The sequence below is a fragment of the Lampris incognitus genome, chromosome 3, assembly GCF_029633865.1.
Source record: "Lampris incognitus isolate fLamInc1 chromosome 3, fLamInc1.hap2, whole genome shotgun sequence".
Classification (NCBI taxonomy): domain Eukaryota; kingdom Metazoa; phylum Chordata; class Actinopteri; order Lampriformes; family Lampridae; genus Lampris; species Lampris incognitus.
The window spans coordinates 104626405-104651080 of record NC_079213.1 but is presented as its reverse complement, the minus strand read 5'-3'; the positions used below and the strand labels follow the sequence as shown (position 1 = coordinate 104651080).

Sequence of the window (24676 nt, the reverse complement as noted above, 5' to 3'; positions counted from 1 at the left end):
AAAAACCAATGCCAAGCTGGCCATGCTACTGTAAGACAGGTAAGCAGTATTGCCATTAAATATATAGCCATATGAAATAAATTATGATTATTGTCTACTGCTACTACTTATGGCTGCTCCCGTTAGGGGTCGCCACAGCAGATCACCCATTTGCATCTCTTCCTGTCCTCTGCATCTTCCTCTGTCACACCAGCCACCTGCATGTCCTCCCTCACCACATCCTTAAACCTCCTCTTTGGCCTTCCTCTTCTCCTCTTCCCTGGCAGCTCCATATTCAGCATCCTTCTCCCAATATACCCAGCATCTCTCCTCCACACACGTCCAAACCATCTCAATCTTGCCTCTCTTGCTTTGTCTCCAAACTGTCCAACCTGAGCTGTCCCTCTAATATACTCGTTCCTAATCTTGTCCTTCCTCGTCACTCCCAGTGAAAATCTCAGCATCTTCAACTCTGCCACCTCCAGCTCCACCTCCTGTCTTTTCGTCAGTGCCACTGTCTGCAAACCGTATAACATGGCTATTCTCACAGCCGTCTTGTAAACCTTCCCTTTAACTCTTGCTGGTACCCTTCTGTCTCAAATCACTCCTGACACTCTTCTCCACCCACTCCACCCTGCCTGCACTCTCTTCTCCACCTCTCTTCTGCACCCCCCGTTACTTTGAACATGATCGGTTATGAATATTGTAGTGTTTCACAATACGATTACGTGTTCTCTTGACATTTCTGTAGGATATCTGTGTTCAGTTGCTTGTGAAACTGTGAGCAGTTGCCTGCATTAGTTTTGTCACTTGCAGACCATCGCTGCTCGAGGGAATGGTTGATGGCTTTGGAACGACTACTGGTTGCTGATGGTCACTAGAGAAACATTTTGCGGATTGCAGCTTTTATGTTTGCAGTCGTACTAATGCACTGCGTTTGACAAATAACCCTCTTTGGTCTTGGATGCTGGCCTTATACCAGCTCAGTGCCTGCCCTCAAAGGCTGAACGGTAATGAAAAACATCAACATTGATATTGTTGCTTACTGTGAAATGTATTACAATATTAAAGAATCAATAAAGAGTTGTGTAATTTCACTAGCTATAGGCAGCTTTTAACTTTAAAAGCTTCATTTGCAAAGGATTTATCTCAATTGCAGAGATTAGGGTGATTTTGGAAGGGCAAATAAGACAGTTGTCCAAGAGATCATTTAGTCGCACTAAATTATATTTGTCAGATGCACTAGAATATTTTTCTTCAAGAGTACTCGTAAAAAGCAGACTTTACTTAATTTCGTTTTTTATCAAGCAATAAGAGTTTTAGCCCAGCATGACTGATGGGCCCAATTTACCTTACAGTGCAACCTTTGCAATGTCAGTATTACACACGCATATTTTGTGATGTCAGTTCTGAAACAGACAGTCCTGCCCACGCTTGGGAAATGTATTCTCTGTCAGCTTTTTTTCCCCTTGGTCTGGCCCCTCAACTCCAAATAGTAGGTTGATGTTTGGAGAAACCACTGACATGCCCCTGAAACAACCTCCACCCCCTGCCGCTCAGCGCTACCCAATCTGTCCTCTCATCGCTACCTTCCCTTGATCTCAGTGTGAATAAGCTTTCATCCACCATATGGACCGGCCCGTTTTAACTCCCACATGGTCGGTTCAAACGCCGAAGACCTGCAGGCGCTTTGAATACTCACACACCCCAAAAGAGATCAATGATTACTAATTTTTTTTCCCGTCTATTTATACTCTGCTGGCTCAGGTCCCAGTCCAATAGCGAGCTACCCAGCTCAACCCCCAGTAGCTGTAGCTCTAATTAGCTGTGATGTGAGGTAATGTGATGCAACCTGCTGGCTGTGGGACTGTATATAAAGGCAACTTGAGGCAAGTAACGGTGCATGGCATGTTGCAGAGGAATAGTGCATATCAGTTAGGGCATCATATTTGATCACTGATCTCAGTTGATTTGAAACTGTCCTCAGTTCACAAGTTTAAGCCACACCTGTAGTGGATTGAACCCTACTTGGTATTTGACTCACCTCAGATTTCCTCGCAGACGGAGTTTAAGCATCCCATAAGGGTAAAGTTGGTCATCTTGAAGAGTTAATGCTGGCATGGCTCATTGGTCGAATAGGTTACATGATTACACTATATAAAATAGATAATTTAGAGGATGGGTGTATATTATTTTACGACATAACTGTCAGGGAAACGGTTCACGTTTGTGTCTGATTGTGTTCACTATGTTGTAGGCCGCTTAGTGCAATAACAGAGTGTAACATCCTAATCTGTGCGCTTCCAGGCCGGGGCTCTCTCTCAGTCAAAATGCTGCAGTGAACACCTGGTCCTGTGACACCGTGTCCTTGGATGAGAAATTCACACACTTAAGCCAGAACAACCCCCATTTATAAAACCAAAGCACAACAGCAGTGAATAAGTTTAAATGACAACAAAATGGAAGGCTTTAAGATTTTTTTTTTGACTCCAAAAACTTAACGGTGTATGATTGCGCCCCCTCACATTCCCCACCCCATCAACCCCACTACCACCAACAACAACAACAACAACCCGTTATCTCCTCAAAAGGCACATCAGCAATCAAAATCAAGACAGAAAGTCTGTCTCCAGGCCTAACCTTTCGATGCCCCCCCGGCCCCATTGCTCTCCTTTTGAAAGTTGAACAATTCAGTATCATTTTAGATGTCAAGCACGTTGTGTATCTGCCTGCTAACTCACGCACTCTCTCAAAAACCGACATTAAAGCTGTGTTCAAACATGAGGCAATGTATCGCTGAAGTTTCTGATGTTGACGGCTTGCAGGCAGATCCCCGTGTGATTTCAGTTTTCTTTTTTTTTTTGTTTCATCCAAGTAGTTCTAATGTGTTTAAAACTTTCATCAGTTATTTATCAATGCATTTTTTGTTCGAATCACCTATTTCTTTCTTTGTTCTTTTTGTTTTTAGTGTTATAGTTCTAGAGCTGAATGCTGGCTAAAACTGGGAATCTACAGACTAATGATTAGCATCTAATCCATTTTTGTTTTAGCAGGAACAGGGACATGGGAACTACACTTCACTTTGTCGTTTTAGCATGGTAGATGATAAGTGAAACACTTGAATCTGATTGGCTATTGCGTGATATGTTGCTCATATCGCTCAAAAGTTAAGCATTTCTTAACTTCAACTTCTACATTGCTGTTGTTTTTTTGTTTTTCTTGCTCTTTTGTATTTGTTTAAGTGGGAGAGTACTGCTGGCGTCGTGTGTGGCTGCAGCTTCTCCATCTCGTAGCCCCCCTTTCTCATCCACCCCTGTATGTCTGTGTTATGTTTATCTGTTGTCTTGTTTCACCACTGTTTATTGTAAAGTGACTTTGAGTGTTAGAAAAGCGCTATATGTTTGATTTTTTATTATTATTATTTATTAACCTTTTTACCTGTGCTGCCATTCCCATACTGGATCATCCCATGTATTCTGTCTCTCTCATGCTGATAGAAAATTAATTGAGTCTGGCAACAAGTTGCCAGAGTTGCTTGTGTCTGAACGCGCCTTTAGTATCACATTGAGCTGTACCATCTGTGTAGATTTGGGGGGGGGGGAACTACTGCAGCTACGATGCTATTTGTCCTTTTTGTATAACACAACTACACTAACGCCAAGGTCAAAAGTAAGGCTGCGGAGATTTACAGTCAGTCATAGATGTTGGTGTAGTTGTATTATTCATATAACCTCTGCTTCACTTAGCATAAGTGAGGCAGAGGTAGCATAGACTAGCGTACAATGTTACAGTGTTACAGTTTCATTTAGCAGATTCTTTTATCCACAGTGAAGTATATCTGAGAGTTAGTACAACACAAGCAAGGATCTAGTCGGGGCAACAATGCAAGTGCAAAAAACTAGGTTCAAGTCCGATAGGTTATAGGTGTCAACAGGCAGTGCACAAAGGCAATGCATAGGGTGCATAGAAGTGATTTAAAAAAAAAAACCATCAGCTGTGAGGGTGTTCGTGAAAGAGTTGGGTCTTTAGCTTCTTTTTAAAGATGGAGAGGGACTCAGCAGATTTATTGGAGTTTGGTACCACCAGGGAACTACAGAAAAGAAGAGTCTGGCTAGTGACTTAGGGCCTCATTGTGGCGGACGTGCCAGGCACCTTTCATTGGTAGAGTGTAGTGAGCGGGACTGAGTATAGACCTGAATGAGGGAGTTCAGGTAGGCTGGAGCTGTTTTAGTTGCTGTTTTGTAAGTAAGCATCAAGGTTTTGAATTTGATGCGGGCAGTATCCAAGAGCCAGTGGAGGGATATGAACAGCGGAGTGACATGTGCTGTTTTGGGCTCATTGGAGACCAGATGCGCTGCCACATTCTGGATCAGTTGAAAGTCCATGCAGGGAGACCTGCCAATAAGGAGTTGCAGTAGTCAGTGTGTGATATTACAAGAGCCTGTACCAGGAGTTGTGCTGCATGCTCAGACAGGTAGGGACTTATTTTCCTGGTGTTGTACAGGGCAAATCGGCAAGATCAAGCAATCGAGGCTATGTGAACCTTAAAGGTTAGTTGGTCATCAATCATGACACCCAGGTTTCGGGCAGACTTTGTGGGCATCAGTTGGGTTGATCCGAGCTGGATATTGATCTGTTGTTGTAAGGACGGACTGGTTGGGATGACAGGGAACTCAGTCTTAGATAGGTTAAGCTGAAGGCGGCATTCTTTCATCCATGCAGAGATATCAGCAAGGCATGACGATATCCGTGCCGAGACTGTGTGGTCATCTAGCAGGAATGGATGATAGGAAGAGCTGGGTATCGTCAGCATAGCAATGGTATGAGAAACCATGGGAGTAGATGATTGCACCAAGTGAGGTGGTGTGTATTGAGAAGAGGAGGGGACCGAGCACTGACCCTTGAGGCACCCCTGTGGATAACCCATGCGATTTGGACACCTCTCTCCTCCAAGATACTCTAAAAGAGTGCCCCAAGAGGTAAGACATGAACCAGTGGAAGGCAGAACTTGAGATACCAAGGTCAATGAGTGTGGAGAGGAGGATTTGGTGGTTAACCGTGTCAAATGCAGCTGACAGATCTAGCACCAATAAAGCTGAGGACTGACCAGCAGCTCTAGCCAAACACAGTGATTCTATTACTGACAGGAGTGGAGTCTCGGTAGAGAAACCCCGCTTAAAGCCAGACTGATTTGGGTCGTACAGGTTGTTCCCAGAAAGGAATCCAGAAACTTGGTTAAAGACTGTGTGCTCAAATGACTGGTCTGTAATTTTCAGCCTGGGCTGGGTTGAGTGTAGGTTTTTTGAGCAGCGGGGTGACTCGAGCTTGCTTAAATGCAGTGGAGAATACCCCCGTTGTAAGCAAGGAGTTGATGATGTGTGTGACTGCAGGGTTAAGTACAGAGGAAATGGTCTGGAGGCGGTTAGATAGTGTTGGGACCAGTTGACAGGTAGTGGGACGAGAGTCCAGCAGAAGCTTGGTGACTTCCTCTTCAGTCGGGGGAGAATGAGGTGAGTGAGGCACTCACTGTTAGCTGGCAGCAGCAGACCGTTGGTCAGACTCAGAGAACTGGTTACTGATGGCAGAAACTTTATCAGTAAAGTACAAGGCGAACATGTCAGGAGTGAGCAGAGTGGAGGTCGGAGTAGGAGACGGATTGAGGAGTGAGTCAAAAGCAAAAAAAATTTTTTCAGCATCAGTAGCGCCACAGATCTTGTTCTGATAGAAAGTGGTCTTAGCTGTTTTAAGCAGGAGGAGAATGATGCTAGGAGACACTGATAGTCACTGAGGTCAGTGGACTCTCTGGTTTTACGCCATTTTCTCTCTGTCACTTTGAGTCGTGCCCTTTGCTCTCTGATGACCTCAGTTAACCATGGACTCGGGGGGGGGGGGGGGGCATTTTAAGCAGGTTTGGATGCTAGAGGGCAACAATTGTTTAGTCAGGAGGCTAGTGAGGAACAGATTCTGTCTGTAGCCTCGTTGACAGGGAGTGAAGAGAATTCATTATGAGGAGGCATGGAAGCCAAGACCTCATTGGAAAGCTGGGTCAGTGTAAGGGACCGGAAGTTTCAGCGGAAGGAGACCATTTGTGGAAGAATGTGAGGATGTTCCAATAAGGAGGCCGGGAATTGAATAAAGAAGGGGTCTGACAGATGTAGGTGGGTGACAGCTAGATTTGCTGTGGAGCACTTTTCAATTTGCAGCAGAGTCAAAATCAGAACAAAAGTATTGCCCGATTTGTTTGTGGGAGGGGTGGGGACCTGTCTGAGGTCAAAAGAGGACATAAGAGACAGGAAGTCAGTCACTTTGTTTTTGTCAATAAGGATATTCATGTCTCCCATAACATCAGTGGTGTGTCATCGTCAGGAATGGCTGAGAGTAACATGTCTAGTTCGACTACAAAGTTCCTCAGTTGACACCCTGGTGGGCGGTATATGACAACCACAAATAGCTCAATAGGAGCAGTAACCATGATTGCATGGTATTCAAAGGAGGAGGTGTTGCTTACCGGAGAAAGCTCAGTGAATTTCGAGTCTTTGAAAATGAGGACACCTGTTCCAATTCCATGCCCAACAGAACGGGGTGTGTGTGAGAAAGCAGAGTGTGGCCAGTATGACAGTGTTTTCTGGATGTATCCAGGTTTCAGTTAGGGCTAGTACCTGAATATCTGACAGATTAGCAAGTGCTTGGATAAATCCCATTTTATTTACAGCCACATGGCAATTCCATAAGCCAAAAGTAAAGGAGGAGTGAGTAGGGGAGGCTTTCTTGAGTGAATAGAGGTTCTCAGGGTTGCATTGTCTGTGACAGATGCAATTTTTTTGATGACCTTGAATGGCAGGGATGTCTTTGTAGCACATGGTGGGTGAGGCAGGCAATGAGAGAAAATAGTAGAAAAGGGAATTACCAGCCAGTGTCCTTGCTCGGTGGACTCGCACAGGTAGACTCACAGGTCTTTACCCAGTGAGGGCTGACATACAAGGGCTGATGCCTCCACTGACGCTACAGCGCAGCTGTGTGTTTAAATACCAGGAAGTACCACAGCTGAACCTGCCCCCTTCTGATTTTCACTACTAAGGAAGCAATAGAGGGTGCGACCCACGGCTGCTGACCCAGCTATTGCAGCTCAGAGAGTGAAACTAGCAAGTGCTCAGCCCAACAAAGGAAGCAATAGAGGGTGCAACCCACGTCTGCTGAACCAGCTGTTGAAGCTCAGAGAGTGAAGAGAGTCGATAGTACCACTCAATAAGCAGTATTTTATTAATTTTCATCTCAAATAACAGCAGATAATACAGTTTTAGCTCTGGGGATGTACTGTGGTGGTACCCAATGTCAGCACTGGCCAACTGTTGTGCTGTAGCCCTGAATGGACAGAGGGTCACACATACTGTACACTCTGTCTTCCATATAACATTATAAATACCAAGTTCCTTTGTTGAGGGCGAACAACTAATAGTAGTAACATCTGTTTGAATGATTAAACATGTAAATACATCAGCCTGCTCATCTTCCATTACCATCCTTGCAAACTGTAGTTACCCTTACTGACAGCTGTTTCTGTAACTATGCCATAAATCTGCTAAAACCAGCTGCTTCTGGGTGATCTTATGCAATATGTCCCTGTTCATCAGCGTATGAATGTTTATTAGGGATGGGATAAGTTCAAGCTTTAAGGTAGAAGCTATTTTGCGACCCACGAAAACACTATATATCGTGAAGATAAATGAAGTGTATCACAATGTAATCACCTAGCATTTCATTACATCACCATGTCTGCAAACCCACCAACAGCATTTCAGGTTAGGTGAAACTCTTATATTGTTGCCCATTGATAATATCAGGGATAGCACGTTTTCACTAAATTACTGGAAATTAAGGACTACCATTTGGTATCTAATTCAGCTCCCACTACATCAGTGACTGTGATGATGACAACAACAAGATTTCCTGGTGAATCGGTATACTGAGGTTCCCACCATGTGCCACTGACATCACATATTCAAAAGTCAATCCTGGCCGTTCTGATGGCCGAGCAGAATAAACCGCCGTTGCAATCTGCTCATCATGTGGCTGGGAGGTTCGCATCCCAGACTCACCATAACCGGTCACGGCCAGAGCGTCCACGGGGTAAGGCATTCATTAGGCCGCCCTTACCCAAGGGATAGTGGGTGTAGATTGGTGTAGTGTTCGGGCACCTGCAGCCAAGCAACCGAAAGCATTCTCCCTACGTCTCCTTCGCGGCCTGAAGGTAATGCAATCCATGCGAGGCTTCAGCATGTAAAATAGCGAGAGCAGCTGACACGAGTTTGAAGGAAGCTGGTGTTACGACTATCTCCTTCCTGTGGAAACGTGAGCTGGGGGAGTTATTCAACAAGAGTTCCGGCCATATGCCATTGGGTTAATCGGGTGGGATAAGGGGAAAAACTAGAAATAAATGTATAATGAAAAGTCAATCCTGAACCTGGCCGTTCTGATGGCCGAGCAGAATAAACCGCCGTTGCAATCTGCTCATCATGTGGCTGGGAGGTTCGCATCCCAGACTCACCATAACCGGTCACGGCCAGAGCGTCCACGGGGTAAGGCATTCATTAGGCCGCCCTTACCCAAGGGATAGTGGGTGTAGATTGGTGTAGTGTTCGGGCACCTGCAGCCAAGCAACCAAATGCATTCTCCCTACGTCTCCTTCGCGGCCTGAAGGTAATGCAATCCATGCGAGGCTTCAGCATGTAAAATAGCGAGAGCAGCTGACACGATTTTGAAGGAAGCTGGTGTTACGACTATCTCCTTCCTGTGGAAACGTGAGCTGGGGGAGTTATTCAACAAGAGTTCCGGCCATATGCCATTGGGTTAATCGGGTGGGATAAGGGGAAAAACTAGAAATAAATGTATAATGAAAAGTCAATCCTGAACCTGTATTCCTCCATCTCCCATATGTCTCATGAAGCTGAAATATCATGAAAGAAATTTTGATCCAGCAGAATGGCATGTTTTAGTCAGTAGCATTGTTGCCTCTCAGCAGGAGTTGCCTAGGGTCAGTTCTCAACCTTGTTTTTTGGAGTTTGCCCAGATGGAATCCCTTCCCTTGTCCTCAAAACCTGTTACACTCAGCTATCTCAGGTTTTTACTGATATCTGTAACCTGTCCCTGTCATTGTGTGTGGTTCCACTGTGTTTTAAGAAAACCAACATTGTGCCTTGTACCTAAGAAAACACTTAAAGCTCTTGCCTTAATGATTACAGACCTGTTGCTTTGACCTCTGTTATTATGAAGTATCTCGAAAGATTGGTTATATCATATATAAAATGTAACTTCCCTGTTACCCTTGACCCAATACAGTTTACCTACTATTTCAACAGATCTGTAGATGACACTATCTCACTTGCTCTGCATACTGTTATAGTACACCTTGAAAAGAAAATACCTATGTCAGAATGTTGTTTATTGATTACAGCTCTGCTTTTAAAACAATTGTACCATCCAAACTGGTGTTGAAACTCAGAGGTCTTGGTCTGGGCAACTCTATCAGTAATTGGCTCTTTGATTTCCTGACAGACAGGCCCTAGACTGTGAGAATAGGTAAATCGTGCTCATCTACATTAGTTCTTAGGACCCGCGTGCCTCAGGACTGCTGTCTCAGTCCCCTATTGTACAGTCTGTTTACACATGACTGTGTTGCCAAATATGACAACAACAGCATCATTAAATTCGCAGATGACACCACAGTGATTGGACTAATATGCGACAGTGATGAGAGGGCCCATAGGAGGGAAGTGGAAGATTTAATCATATGGTGCCATGAAAACAACCTCTCTCTAAATGTCAATAAGACGAACAAAATCATTGTTGACTTTAGAATGATCAGAGAAAATCACATTCCTATTTCCATCAATTGGGCATCTGTTGAAATTGTGTGCTTTATATTTCTCAGTTCACATATCACAGACACCCACCCTCACATGGTCTCTCAACACCCAATTGCATCCTGAAGAAGGCCCAGCAGAGGCTGTAGAGGCATCTCGAGAGTTTTGGTACTCATACCAAAACTCTTATGAACTTGTATCGCAGTACCATCGAGAGTGTCTGGACAGGCTGTATCACAGTGTGGTTTGGCAGCCTGACTGCTCAGGCTGCAGACTGCTTTAAAGGACTGTAAAGATAGCAGCAAAATCTTTGGCATGGAACTACGACAACTTCATAATGTTTACACCACTCGCTGCAAAAGGAAAGCCCAAAACATCACTAAGGACACCAGCCACTCCACTAATGTTGTGCTCTAGCTCCTTCCATCTAAAAAAAGTTACCGGAGCATCAAATAACACACCATCCATCTCAGTAATAATTTCTTTCCACAGGCAGTCAGGTTGCTGAACAGCTGATGCACCCATATGTACCTTACATTGTTGTGTTATTGTGTACTTTCTATATTATGTATATAATGTATGAATTCTGTCTATGTAGGTCTGGTGTAGGAATGGTGTGTTCTTGTGTCCTTTGTCCCTGTGTCCCTTGTGTTAAGGCAGAGAGAGCCAGAGCACAAGAATTTCATTGTATTCCATATACAAGATAATAATTTGGAACTTGAACTTGCATATTTGCAGTTTTGTCCCTAGGGTGCTCTGGTTTCCTTCCACGGTCCGAAGACATGGTAGTCAGGTGAATCTGAGAATCTGAAATGACCATAGCCATATTTAAGTAGTATATTGGAGATTGTTTGTAACAAGGGCTCTGTGATGGACTGGTGACCTACCAGCTTGTCTTTAGCCCTCTGGGATAGACTCCACATGCCACAATTTCTAACTGGAATGAGGCATCTTCAGAGAATAAATGAATGACTGAATTTAGTTGACCGGATGATTATACACATGCTCACAGTTGCAGCACAACAGCTGTCGGTCATTAAGCATGGATGTCTGCATGCAAATCATCTGTGATCAGAACTGGTAATTGGTAATTCATGTGCTAATCCCTTTCCATTATTTTAACAATATCTGCATAACCCAGCAGCCGATCAGTGCTGAAGAAAAACACAGCCATGGAGGTGATACTATCTTATGATAGACTTATTTTTGCCCGAGTCACTTTACCTCCTTGCCAACTTGGTATTCCTGTACATAGAGATACCCTTACACTCATAAATACTCTTCTTTTCTTTTTTTTAAGATATTTTTATTCACTCTTCTACTTTCTACTTCAAGAATGTTGCACTATGTCCCTGGGGGTTGTTTTATGTGAGAACCACACCAAATTAAACCATGTGTAAAACGTGTTTGGCAGTCAGTAAAACTTGATGTAAGCTTAGCTCAATTATGGTTAATAAGGACATCACTCACAGTTACAAGGTGTAACAAGAATAATGCTAGTTTATAGTTTACAAAAGTGTTTTCAGAATGCAGTACTAAATGGATCTGTAATACAAGTAGACTAAAATGGCCGACACTTGGTTTGAATATGTGTGTGCATGCATGCGTGTGTGTTGAAGGGGAGAACAGCTTCACTGAAGTACCTATGTCATATTGTTGAGCCTTTTTTCTAACCTTTTCCTGTTTGCTGAGCATGCATTCTCTGCACTGCTTTACATTCATGCCGTTAGGAACAGATGCACCTGGGACCCGCCTATCCGGACACGTTTTCTGCTGTTGGCAGCTGAGCACAAGGGCACATCAGAGGGTGTTTTTCAGGGGGAGAGCATCACTCGATCACTTTCCTTGCCTGTGATTTCCCAGGTGGCCTTCTGTTTTGAATTGGTGACCTTCTCTCGCTTATCTGACAGTAAGGGCACTCCTGACCACCAATACTGTTCTGTGGTGGCAAGACAGCCTAAAGGTACAATGGTGGACCAACAACCCATGGGCCATCATTTCAAAAACTGACTGCTCTGAGAGGGACTATTTAATTTGTTGGTGGCAACTGAAAGAAATAGTTTGGATGAATCCCTATTTTATAGCCACTGCTTATGTAGTACATATGTATAGGTTTCATTTTTGTGCTCATCCATCCTTTTCTTCATAGTGGACAACCAGCTCCAGCTTGCCATCTACAGTTCAATGTGACTAATGGGGGGGCAAACCTAAAATCCTCATTCAGTGCACAAAATAAACATTCCATGATTCAGCCAAAGCTAACATGATGCTACAGCATTTTTCTCATACCCGAATTTGAGTGGTCATTTGCAGTTGTTTATATATGTATTTCCTACTATGCTACTTCCTGCAACAAAGTCTACAAGCAAATTACCTTTAGAAGTCATTCCGTCATAGCACAGCAAAACAGACACTAGCGATATTTTCCATGCCATTGTCAAGCAAATTTTAAGCGTACCTTTCTGAAGTTGCAAAAAAAATCATAAGATGAAATTCAATTCAAATTTCATTTTTTATTTGACAGATGTGTTTCCATCGCCCATTTAACTCTATTGACAAAAGTAAAAACCACCCTAATTTTACGATATTGAGGACGTTTCGTCAAATTTTGCCATTTCCGTCCATTTTTGTAAGATTCAAAGGTTTAATTGTCACATACAAGTACAATAAGCAGTGAAATGTTTTTTTTTAAACTGAAACTGTAGAACAAAAAAGAAATGGGACAGTAAAATGAGAATAAAATAAAATACAATAAAATTTTAAAAAGTTAAAAAAAGCGACAGAAGGTATATCCCGATAAATATCTATGTACAATGTGCAGTTACTATACAAATACAAGTGTGCAGATAGTCTGAATAAGTAAAGTCTGAAGTATCCAAGGAAAAGTGGTAGTAGTGTTACAAATATAATTGTTATGTTGAATTTTGTGTCCTTATGGCCTGGGGAAGATACTCCTTCTGAATCTCTGTGTTGGCCTTGTTGCTGTGGAAGTGTCTACCTGACCGTAGCTCCTGAAGCAGTCCATTATTGAGATAATACATAATAATCCTTCTAGCCCTGGTCCTGCACTGCCTGGTGTGTAAGTCCTGTAGGGGGGTGAGTGTGGACCCGGTGGTGCACTCAGCCAACTGTACCACTCTTGCAGGGTTTTTTGGTCTTGAAAGGAAGAGTCCCCATCCCAGATGGGGACTCCCAGACTGTGTAAGGCCTTAAAAGTGGGCAATAAAATTTTAAAATTAATTTGAAATCTAACAGAGAGCCAGTGTAAGGAGGCAAACACAGGGGTGATGTGATCATGGCTCTTTGTCCCGGTAATGAATTGAGCAGTGGCTTTTTGTATGGAGGGAGCGCTGGCTGATACCTGAGTAAAGTGCATAGCAGTAATCAAGCTGAGAATAGATAAAGGCGTGTACAGATTTTTGTTGCTCAAGAATTGATAAAAATTACCTAATTTTAGAGATTATCTTGAGCTGTAAGAAACATGACTGAACAGCATTTTTTACTTGATTATTAAAACAGAAGCTAGCATCGCATATTACCCCTAGATTGGCAGCCTGCTTAATACTATTGGACAAACCACCAAGATTAGTACCAAAAGGGCTGATGGAATTTGGGGGACCGAACAGAATAACCTCAGACTTATCGTAATTAAATTTAGGAACATTTTGGGACATCCAGGATTTAATATCAGAGAGGTAAGTTGTGAGATTTGCTAGGCTGCTAGGATCTGTGCCGTATTACTGGCATGTATAACTGAGTGTTGTCAGCGTAAAAATGGTAAAAGTAAAGTCAATTTTATTTGTATAGCCCATTATCACAAATACAAATTTGTTTCAGTGGGTTTTACAGCAATACAACATCCTGTCCTTAGATCCTCTGATTGGAGAAGGAGCAACTTCCTAAAAAAAAAAAAAAAAACTTTTAACGGGGAAAAAAATAGGAAGAAAGCTCAGGGAGAGCAACAGAGGAGTCTGCACATCTGTCTGTTGCTCCCAAGATGGAGATACGTGCAATGGATGTTGTGTGTACAGAATAAAACATAATTTACAGAATACAACATTGAAAGAGGATAACAGAGTTATAATGGAATTATAAGATATATGAAGAATATCATGAGGAGGATGCCAAGCAGTGTCCAGATGTCACCAGAACAGCCTAGGGCCTGAGCCACAGGACCACCATCACAATGTAGACCTGACAGAAGGACAGACTACACTTGCACACAGGGGAGACTCGCATCACACCATTCACATATGTGGGAAAAGAGACAAGAAGAAACAGTCACACATCGGAGTGAGAGAAGGATATAACATTGAAACAGGATGACAAAATTATATGGATTTATAAGATATATAAGAAATGGGATGAGGAGGATGCCAAGCAGTGCCCAGGTGGTGACTACCATCAACATGGAGACCTGGGATGAGGACAGACTACATGTGCACACAGGGTAGACTCACATCACACCACAGTTTAGACTTAAGATGTCACTTAGATGAGTGATGAAATGTTTCTGTCAATAAACGTTATAGTCCGATGAACTGATTCAACTTTCTTCGATTTTCTTACCTTGATTATTGAGCACACATCAAGACATCACACCACTCACATACACAGGAGAAGAAAAAGGAGAAGACATCATTCAGAGAGAAAAGATATGTGAGAGAAGAGAACAGTTTGTAATAGTTACATCATGATTTTGAATAACCTGGCCAAGAGGCAACATGTATATAGAAAACAGAAGGGGGCCAAGAACTGAGCTTTGAGGGACACTACAAGTCAACTGAGCCATCGAGGAAGTAGTTACTCAGAACAGCAGAAAAAGTTCTGTTGGAGAGGTATGAGCATAATAAAGTAAGAGCCAAGCCCTTGATGCCTACCCAAGTCCCCAAGTGATGTAAGAGGACACTGTGATTGACTGTCAAAGGCAGCTCTTAAGTCTAAAGGAACTAAAATGGAGCAGTCACCTCTGTCTGCAGTCAGCATTTAGTCATTAGTAACCTTAACAAGAGCTGTCTCGGTACTATCATCATCATCATCATCAGTTCTATAACCTGTGGAGGTCGTAGGAGCACAGCTGGCGCCTCAACAAGTCTCTTCCACGGTTCTCTATCCATCACATCTCTCCCCACCTGCACTATGCTCATCTGTAGCCATTTGCCAATGTTGTTTACCCAGGTTTTTCTCAGTCGCCCTCTCTTCCTAGTCCCTTCTACCAGGCCTTGCAGGATGTCCTTTGCAAGTGTCCTTTCCGTTCGGCAAACATGCCCAAACCAGTTTAATTCCCTTTTTTTACCATTGTCAGTAAATTATCATGGTGACCAATAGCTTCCTTAACTCTGTTCAGCACCTCAATGTTGGTGCCATGTGCTGTGTATGGGATTTGCAGCATTATTCTATAAGCTCTAAGTTCAAAGGCTTATAGAAGCCTATAGAAGCTTATAGAAGTTCAAAGGCACCGTATAGAAGAGTTGCTATTATGATGGTGCAGAGCAGTTACATTTTTTACTTCAGTCCAAGGTTTTTATCTTTCCAGATCATGTTGAGCTTGGTCATTGCGCTTGTTGCGATGGCGACTCTGCTCCCAATTTATTTTTCCGATCTTCTGTCTTCGTTAATCACAGATCCGAGTTATTTGAAAGACGTGACTTCCTCAAGTTTTTCGCTGCCAACAATGATTTCTGTGTTCTGCTCTTCAATCTCTTCAGTCCCCCTCCTCGGGGGATCTTTTGTTATCATGATTTTGCTTTTTTGAGTACTGATCAACATACCCATGTCCTTAGCCGCCTTGTCCAGTCTTCTGGTTATTTCAGCTAGTTCTTCCCTGTTGCTGGCGATTAGATCTATGTCATCTGCAAAGCGAAGGTTGGTGAGTTTTCTTCCACCGATTGTGAGAGTTGGTTCAAAACCCTCCATAGCTTTGGTGACGATCCCTTCAAGGAATACATTGAAAAGGCATGGTGACAATAAACAACCTTATCTCAATCCTACTTTTGTAGTGAACCAGTTGCTGAGTGTGCTGTCCACTACTAGCACTGCACTTTTCAAATCTTTATAAAGAGCTTCAATAACTTGGACAAAGTGTTCTTTGATGTTATGTTTTCTCATGATTTTCCACAGAGCCAGTTGCCACACTCTGTCGAATGCTTTCTTAAAATCAATAAAGTTGTGATGGACTTCTTGTTGATGTTCTATACATTTCTCACAAAGAACCCTCAAATTGAAAATTTGCTCGGTTGTGCTTCTTGCAGACCTGAAACCAGCTTGTTCTTCAACAAGAATCTGCTCAACTTGTGGTGTGATTCTCCTGAGAATGATCCTGAGTATTACCTTGCTCGCATGGCTGATTAGACTAATGGCCCTGTAGTTGCTGCATAATTTCAAGCTTCCTTTCTTTGGCACTGGAATGAGTACCGAAGTAGTCCACTGCATACGCCATTTCTTCAGGCTATAAATTTAGTTGCGGATGCTAAGTAAGATGTCTATAACTTTGTCGCCGCCATTTTTTTATTAGTTCCACTGGTATATTGTCTGCTCCTGGTGCTTTGTCATTTTTCAGATGTTTGATGACTTCTTCAACTTCGCATCTTAAGATGTGATCTTCGTCTTCTGTGCCTTTGTTCTCATTAACTGTCAGTTGGTTGTATACTTCCTGATTTTCATTGAGGTCACAATTGCAAAGATCACTGCAGTATACTTCCCACCTCTTTCTAATAGCTTTTTTGTCTGAGATCAGTTCTCCATTTGCATCATTAATAGCTATGTCTTTACGTTTTGTTCTGTAGTTAATTTCTTCACTGTTTGGAAAGCCATTTTAGTGTTGTTGTGCCTCCGGTTGTTATCAATACTTCGACATTCTTCTTCAATCCATTCCTCCTTATCTTTCTTCATCGCAGCTTTCATTTCTCTGTTACATTTTCTGTATTCCTTCTTGCATTCTTCAGAGCTGTACTTCAGAGTCTTGACTTTGCGTCTTCTGTCGCATAGCTTCAATGTTACTTGGTACTATGGAGTGCTCTAAAACCAGACTGAAAACTGTTAAAAACACTAAGGAGGAGGAGTTCATATTGGGAGACTGTACTCTCTTACACTGAAATTGTAATGGGTTGAAACGGGATAAAAGAGACAGAATTAAAATGCCGGATGGAAAGAATGCAAGAGTCAGGCTGGATTTGGGACCAGATATTCTCCATCTTATTTACAAAATGAATGAGAAATTTTTCAGACAACTCAAAATCGGGTTCAGAAAAAGAAGTGGAGGGACCATTAATAACAGAATCGGTTACCCTACATTACCTCTACAGTATGTTCACACATGACTGTGTTGTAAAAATCATAACAGCATTGTGACATTCGTAGGTGACACCACATTAATTGGACTGATAAATTACAACAATGCAAGTGCCTGTATGAAGGAGGCGAGGGATCTATCCATATGTTGTCAAGCTAACAACCTGTCCCTACATGTTGAGAAAACAAAGGAGATAATTGTTGGTTTTAGGAAGTCCTAAACGGTTCAGACACCAGTTAACATCAATGGTGTCCCTGTTGGAATTGTCAAGAACTTCAGCTTTTTAGGTATTCAGATCTCAGACTCCCTCTCCTGGTCTCTAAACACCAGTTGTTTCATTAAGACACAACAGAGACTATTTTCTGAGATGCATTAAAAAATGCAGAATGTCCACAAGAAATCTGGTCAGTTTCTGTCAGACTGTCATAGAGAGCATCCTTACTGAAAGCATACTCGTGTGGTTTGGCAACCTGACTGAAAGGATAGTAAAGGAGAAGGATAGTAAAAAAGGCTTCAGAAATCGTAGGAAAAGCACTGCCACAGCTTCAGGACATTTACACCACCCATCACAGAAGGAAGGCCCCAAGTATCATGGAGGACACTAGCCACCCACCACGTAGTCTGTTCTCACCCCTTCCCTCAGGACAATGTGTACAGAACATCAGAGCTTGGACCAGCCGCCTCAAAGACAGTTTTTTACCCCCAGGCAGTCAGAATAATGAACAGTAGGCACCTTACATAACTTTCATTGATTTATTATTTCGTGGGATTTCTGATTTCTTATTTATTGTTTTTATTGTTTCCTTATATAGATAGTTTTAAGGGCTGAGAGAGGCAGGACATAAGCAGTTTATTGTATTTGGAAGGTTCTTTTTGTGTCCTTACATGGTACTTTTTATGACAGTAAAGTGAACTTGAACTTGAATTTGAGTTTGACCTGCTTATGAAATGTCCGTGCATTGCTTTGCATGTGCTTATAAGCTTTATGTGTTCCTCACTTATCCCTTAGGCAGAAAAGTGGAAAAGGAAAAGGTCCTGTTAGTGTCTATGTACTGTATAAAAGTAGCCATTAAAGAGGGTTCTGCTTTATATGTTGAGGAACCCATATAACCAGCAGAGTACAGACACCCAAAGGGGTCGCGTGAGCTCATACATGCCAGATAGATTTATGATTATCCATGTGATTGTAGCTAATTATACAGGTCACCAGGGGAGTTTGTGAAGTCATAGGCATCCAGTTGTCAGAGCGCCAGTGAAGGCCTTTTTCATAGTATAACTAACTAGAAATTGTCCTCCTAATGAATACTCACTCATACATGGAAATCAGTGAAATTTTGGCATTTAAGCGTAAAATTCTATCTTGTTGGATGTTAAAACCATCCTCCCACTGAAGTGCTTATCTAGAGTTTATACAATCTACCAGTGCGATCAAGTCTGGCCTTAAGGGAAATAGAGGTTTTTGAGCATGGTGAGAAATCCAAGTACGTAATATATTCAACTCATTCCTCACATTTGGAGTGGACCAGGTTGATGAAAATGGGCAGATGGCAGATAGGCCCCCTCACACTGCCCCTTAGTCCACCCCAACTGCTGGAAAACATGATGCTCCATGTGCGATGAGTAATATGTTCCCAGGAATGCTTCATATGCCATCTCAACAGCATACGCACAAAGGGGCTCTCAGCCACCCAAGCTGGAGCAACTCATGCATGCAAACATGTGGATGTGTGTAGATGTATGTGTGTGTTTCTGTATGTATGTGTGTGAGATATGTCGTCGTGCACACATGCACCACTCGTAGGGTTTGGGTCGCTGTGGTGCCTCTAGAGCTTGCAACTGTAGTTAAGTATTTACATTGCAGGGTCAAGCAGAGGCTCCTCACTGTGACCCAGATAAACTCCTTCCTTTTATAACCTGTTGGAATGATTTATTCCTACTCGGCAGCATTGTTTTCATTTTCACAACTGTATCTGGGTAAACTCAAACTTCTTCAGCCTGCTGCTGCTGGTAAACCGGTGCTGGGAAATGACCCACTTAGTTTGCCCTGATCAGCTTTCAGGAGTGGTGAGTTAAGATGTGCCAGCCACGTGCCAGCGCTCGACGTGGGTTAAAATTGGGCTGTGGGCTTTCTTTTTTCTTTTTTACTTTTTTCATAACTTCAAAGTCTTTTCTCTCTGCTTGCTGCCCGATGTTCTCAACTACACCGTCATGTAAAGCAGAAATACCAATAAAAACTGTAAGATGGGCACAGCATAATGTCTGCTAACGCAGCATGTTTGGTTTTCTTATCAGATCTTTGAGAGTCAGCAGCAAAAACAGTGTTGTTTAGGCTCATCAACTACACACATTTTCAAGTAAAATGAAACTAACAATCTTCTTTTGTATTGCACTTTTTAAATCAAATATAAATAAGTACATTACAGCAGAATGAAAACAAAATGAACAATGACTGAGGAAATAAGCAGAATTCCTGATGAGAAAAATGATTCACGTATAAAAGTGTTGTGCATAAAACTAAACAAAAATCATAATCGCTAATCACGAACATAATAGGAATTAAGAGTGACATTTGACACAGCCATTGCAGTAATTGTTAGAAAGGAGGTGAAACAACAAAAATGAACCAGTATTTACTTATTTATGTCTGTCTCTGTCATTACATTGAGTGAATACTGGTTAACACTAACCAACCATGTTGTGATTGTTTTGTAGGTGAGCCACGGAAGTTTGACCCAACTTTCAGAGGACCGGTCCATAACAGGTACTGTTCACACTCAATGCCACAAAACACTTATTAAAGATTGGGTTGTATGAAGGCACATGTTACTGTGTGAGATTTTTGCATAATTTTACATTTGCCGTTTTCATCTTCACGCACTGATGAAAGTCAAAATGTGACTGTGTATGCTGAGACACCCTGTAGAAACATTTTGTCATCATGGCAGATCATACATTAAAATCTTCCACTTTTCCTTGGCAAAGGAAACAGAGACAATATGATACTTGTTAGTTTAATTGTGTTTGAGAAGCAAAAAAATGTAATGGTTTCATCTGCAGTTTGAATGTTGGGGATGCTTCCAGTTGTAAACACCAACTTTCTAATTTAACCTCCTGAGATCATGCCGCCTCATATGATGCCATGCTTCACATGCACATTTCTGCACCATATACTTCATTCCGCATGATCTCAGGAGTTAAAGAGGTTGCAGACAACCCCCCCGCCTCCCCCACCCATATTTCCAAGTGGGAGTGTTGTTTGCGCCGCTGTTGCAAAGACAACTGGATCGCTTTCCATTTATTAGCAGCTTGGCTACTGTCCTAAGCAAGAAACAACCGTAAGAATCCCAGTTATGAACTAGAAACCCTGATCTCAGTGCTATGATAAAGGCAGAGTAAAACATCCGGTAGTATTAATAAGTAGGCAGCTTGTGTTACTTACTGATCAAGTAGAAATAGTGCTAACTGGCTTGGAACCCTCTCAAGTCCTGGGTGTTGTATCGAACTCCATTTCCCCATCGGGATCTATTTCCCCCTAGTCAGTGTTCGATGCAACACCGGGAAGTTTGATTAACCTTAACCTAACCTCAACATAACCCTAAACCTAACCTAACCTAACTTCAACCTAACCCCAAGTTTAACCTAACACTTACCTTAACCTAATCATAACCAATAGCTAACCTGTTTCCATGTGAATGCTTTCATCTGACTGGGGGGAAACACATCTCGATGGGGAAACAGAGTTTGATACAACACCGGAGTTCTCGACCGAGGTTCACTCTTGTTTTACGTCTGTTTCTATCACTCTCCCGCTTCGCCTTCATTGCCTCTTCCGTCAACGGGGTTCTTTTTCTCTTGTTGGGTAGTTTCCACTGTCACTTCAGTCGCTCCATCATCCGCCATTTCAACTACTGGGGATAGCTACCAATAGCTAGTGGGGAAAACAAACGCACTACCCTCTTCCTTATTTTGGTTGCTCAATGATTGATGCACTTCCTTTGTGCCATACATCGAGCTTTCATTTTCTCGCGAGATCGTACCCGGTGGCAGACAGAAAGCGAGGCTTATTGGGAACTAATCTTGAACACAGATGGTGTCATTGTTCTGTAGCTATTACACTGTGCAATCAACATTTACTTTATGATAAATTAAATAAAAAAAGTTGTCTACTGCTGCTTTAAGCTTTGTAAAGTGACATTTTGGTTGTGCATGGAAAAAAGTCAAGGCTTCATACCTGTATTTAGCACCCAGGACTATAATATCATGCAGATCCATAGCTGTGAAAGTTGCTAGTCACCAACTTCAGACTCCAGATTCAGTTTTTCGTAAAAAAGGATCGATTTTTTTCCTGATTGTGTAAGCTTGTCGTCGAGTGCCCCTCTTCCTGTGCGCTGATGGATTGATCGTTTGTCATGTGGCGTTAATAAAGAGCTAGGCCAACTGCTGGTAGCTCTCTACACTCCAACACATGGATCAATGACCATTAGTCAAGCTGTTGGCTGGAGTTAGCCCAATGACACACATTATTAGCCAGCCAGGTGTGCCCAAAACTCATGTAGTTTACACACTGCATAGAGAAGAAATCAACGGAGGTTGGTGAAATGTGTCAAACCGCATTGGTTTAACATTTCCACGTTATTGAAGTCAGATAATTCCCAGATGAATCGTTCACTCAGCATTGTGGTTTCATTTCATATAGGTTTGACATGAAGAGTTTGGCCCCAGAATGAGATTAAAAGAAGTGACGTCGACTACAGAATGACCATGATTCGACATTGAAATATGTTAAGACAGTTTTTGAAAGAAGAGCAGAAAATTTGAATCCGAAGCTGACAAATGATCTCTTTGAAATAAACACTTTTTTTACAGACTAGTTTTACATACACTCATCGGCCACTTTATTAGGCACACCTGTCCAACTGCTCGTTAACCCAAATTTCTAATCAGCCAATCACATGGCAGCAACTCAATGCATTTAGGCATGTAGACATGGTCAAGACGATCTGCTGTAGTTCAAACCGAGCATCAGAATGGGGAAGAAAGGTGATTTAAGGGACTTTGAACGTGGCATGGTTGTTGGTGCCAGACGGGCTGGTCTGAGTATTTCAGAAACTGCTGATCTACTGGGATTTTCACGCACAACCATCTCTAGGGTTTACAGAGAATGGTCCGAAAAAGAGAAAATATCCAGTGAGTGGCAGTTCTGTGGGCGAAAATGCCTTGTTGATGCCAGAGGTCAGAGGAGAATGGCCAGACTGGTTCGAGCTGATAGAAAGGCAACAGTAACTCAAATAACCACTCATTACAACTGAGGTATGCAGAAGAGCATCTCTGAACGCACAACACATCGAACCTTGAGGCAGATGGGCTACAGCAGCAGAAGACCACACCGGGTGCCACTCCTGTCAGCTAAGAACAGGAAACTGAGGCTACAATTCGCACAGGCTCACCAAAATTGGACAATAGAAGATTGGAAAAATGTTGCCTGGTCTGATGAGTCTCGATTTCTGCTGCGACATTCGGATGGTAGGGTCAGAATTTGGCATCAACAACATGAAAGCATGGATCCATCCTGCCTTGTATCAACGGTTCAGGCTGGTGGTGGTGATGTAATGGTGTGGGGGATATTTTCTTGGCACACTTTGGGCCCCTTAGTACCGATTGAGCATCGTGTCAACGCCACAGCCTACCTGAGTATTGTTGCTGACCATGTCCATCCCTTTATGACCACAGTGTTCCCATCTTCTGATGGCTACTTCCAGCAGGATAACGCGCCATGTCATAAAGCTCGAATCATCTCAGACTGGTTTCTTGAACATGACAATGAGTTCACTGTACTCAAATGGCCTCCACAGTCACCAGATCTCAATCCAATAGAGCACCTTTGGGATGTGGTAGACCGGGAGATTCGCATCATGGATGTGCAGCCGACAAGTCTGCAGCAACTGCGTGATGCTATCATGTCAATATGGACCAAACTCTCTGAGGAATGTTTCCAGTACCTTGTTGAATCTATGCCACGAAGGATTAAGGCAGTTCTGAAGGCAAAAGGGGGTCCAACCGGGTACTGGCAAGGTGTACCTAATAAAGTGGCCAGTGAGTGTATGTATGTGGTTATTGAAAGGAACTCATCATTTGAAAATAGCCTGTCATCTTCAAGATTATGGCGGTCACATTTCTACACAGCAATAAAGTGAAACCTCTCAAGGGTGCCACCATAGGGCCGTTTCTTGATGATTAGGTCATTTTAAGAGATAATATAAGTTCTTATCTCTTTTATGTTCAGTGGTGTTTTCATGGCTGCTTGTGAAGGCATTTCTTAGTTCTCCAGAGTCTTTTCATCCCGGCCCTCTCCAGCCCGTCTCTCTCCTACAGCTGTGTAAAGGCATCAAGGATACTTTGATGTCTCTGTGGCTCCAAGGCCTCTCCTTAATGAGAACTGGGAGAGAACTGACTCCATGATCCTTCTTGTTTTTTTTTTTGCACAAGCTTGCCGCCGAAATTAAGCATCCGTTTTGGTGGTTATGGAGCGGTCCTCAAAATGACCAGGTGGAATAGGGATGAGTCAGCCTGTCTCCAGCTACAAATAATGATGTTTCAGGTAGAGGTTTGTCATCTGCAACAGTTCCACACAGTGCAGACGGTAAAAAGAAGTACCTACTTGCAGTTTGTGTCTAGGATAGGACTTTATTCTCTGATTGCTCAGAAATTCGTCTTGCGTCCCATTTAGTACAGCTCTGTGTTCAAACCAACACAAACATACCTAAAAAAAGATGGAAAATAGAAATATTTAAATCTATCCATCATCATCAACTTCTTCATCTGGTTGTCCTAGACCAGTGGTTCCCAAACTTTCATGCCATGACCCACTTGTGGAGGTAATTTTGTAATTTTTTTTTGGGGGAGGTTCTCCTTTTTTCTCTTCAATTGTGGCCAGCCAATTACCCTGCTCTTCTGAGCAATCCCTGTCACTGCTCCACCCACTCTGCCAAGCCGGAGAGGGCTGCAGACTACCATGTCTCCTCTGATACATGTGGAGTCGCCAGCCACTTTCACCTGACAGTGAGGAATTTCCCCAGGGGGATGTAACGTTTAGGAGGAACATGCTATTCCCCCAGTTCCCCCTCCCCCCGAACAGGCGCCCCGACTGACCAGACCAGAGGATGCGCTAGTGTAGCGACCAGGATGCATACCCACATCTGGCTTCCCACCTGCAGACACAATTGTGTCTGTATGGACGCCCGACCAAGCCGGGGGTAACACTGGGATTCGAACCAGCGATCCCCATGTTGGTAGGCATCGGAATAGACCGCCTCATCACCCAGACACCTTGTGGAGGTAATTTTTAGCCTAGGGACCCAACATATGTTTTATGTAGTTAAAATGGGCAATAAATTCTAATTACCTGTCCAAAACCAAGATAATTAACAGTCCTGTCTATATCGTTCATAAATGCAGTATTCCCCTTTTCAATCATGGCCTACTAATAATCAAAAGAAACAGACAAGTCATGTCATTGTCTCCAAATACAATGTGTTTATTGTGGACA

At 42.7% G+C, this 24676-nt stretch overlaps 1 protein-coding gene across 2 annotated transcripts in view; it reads left to right on the top strand.

The window, feature by feature from the left end:
• Nucleotides 1–24676, top strand: part of slc44a5b (solute carrier family 44 member 5b) — a 103989-nt gene that overhangs the window by 26521 nt on the left and 52792 nt on the right. For both annotated transcript variants that reach the window (XM_056275604.1, XM_056275605.1), the window contains exon 2: nucleotides 19843–19891. In XM_056275604.1, coding sequence (XP_056131579.1) covers nucleotides 19843–19891 — 49 coding nt within the window. The remainder of the gene's footprint in view (nucleotides 1–19842; nucleotides 19892–24676) is intronic.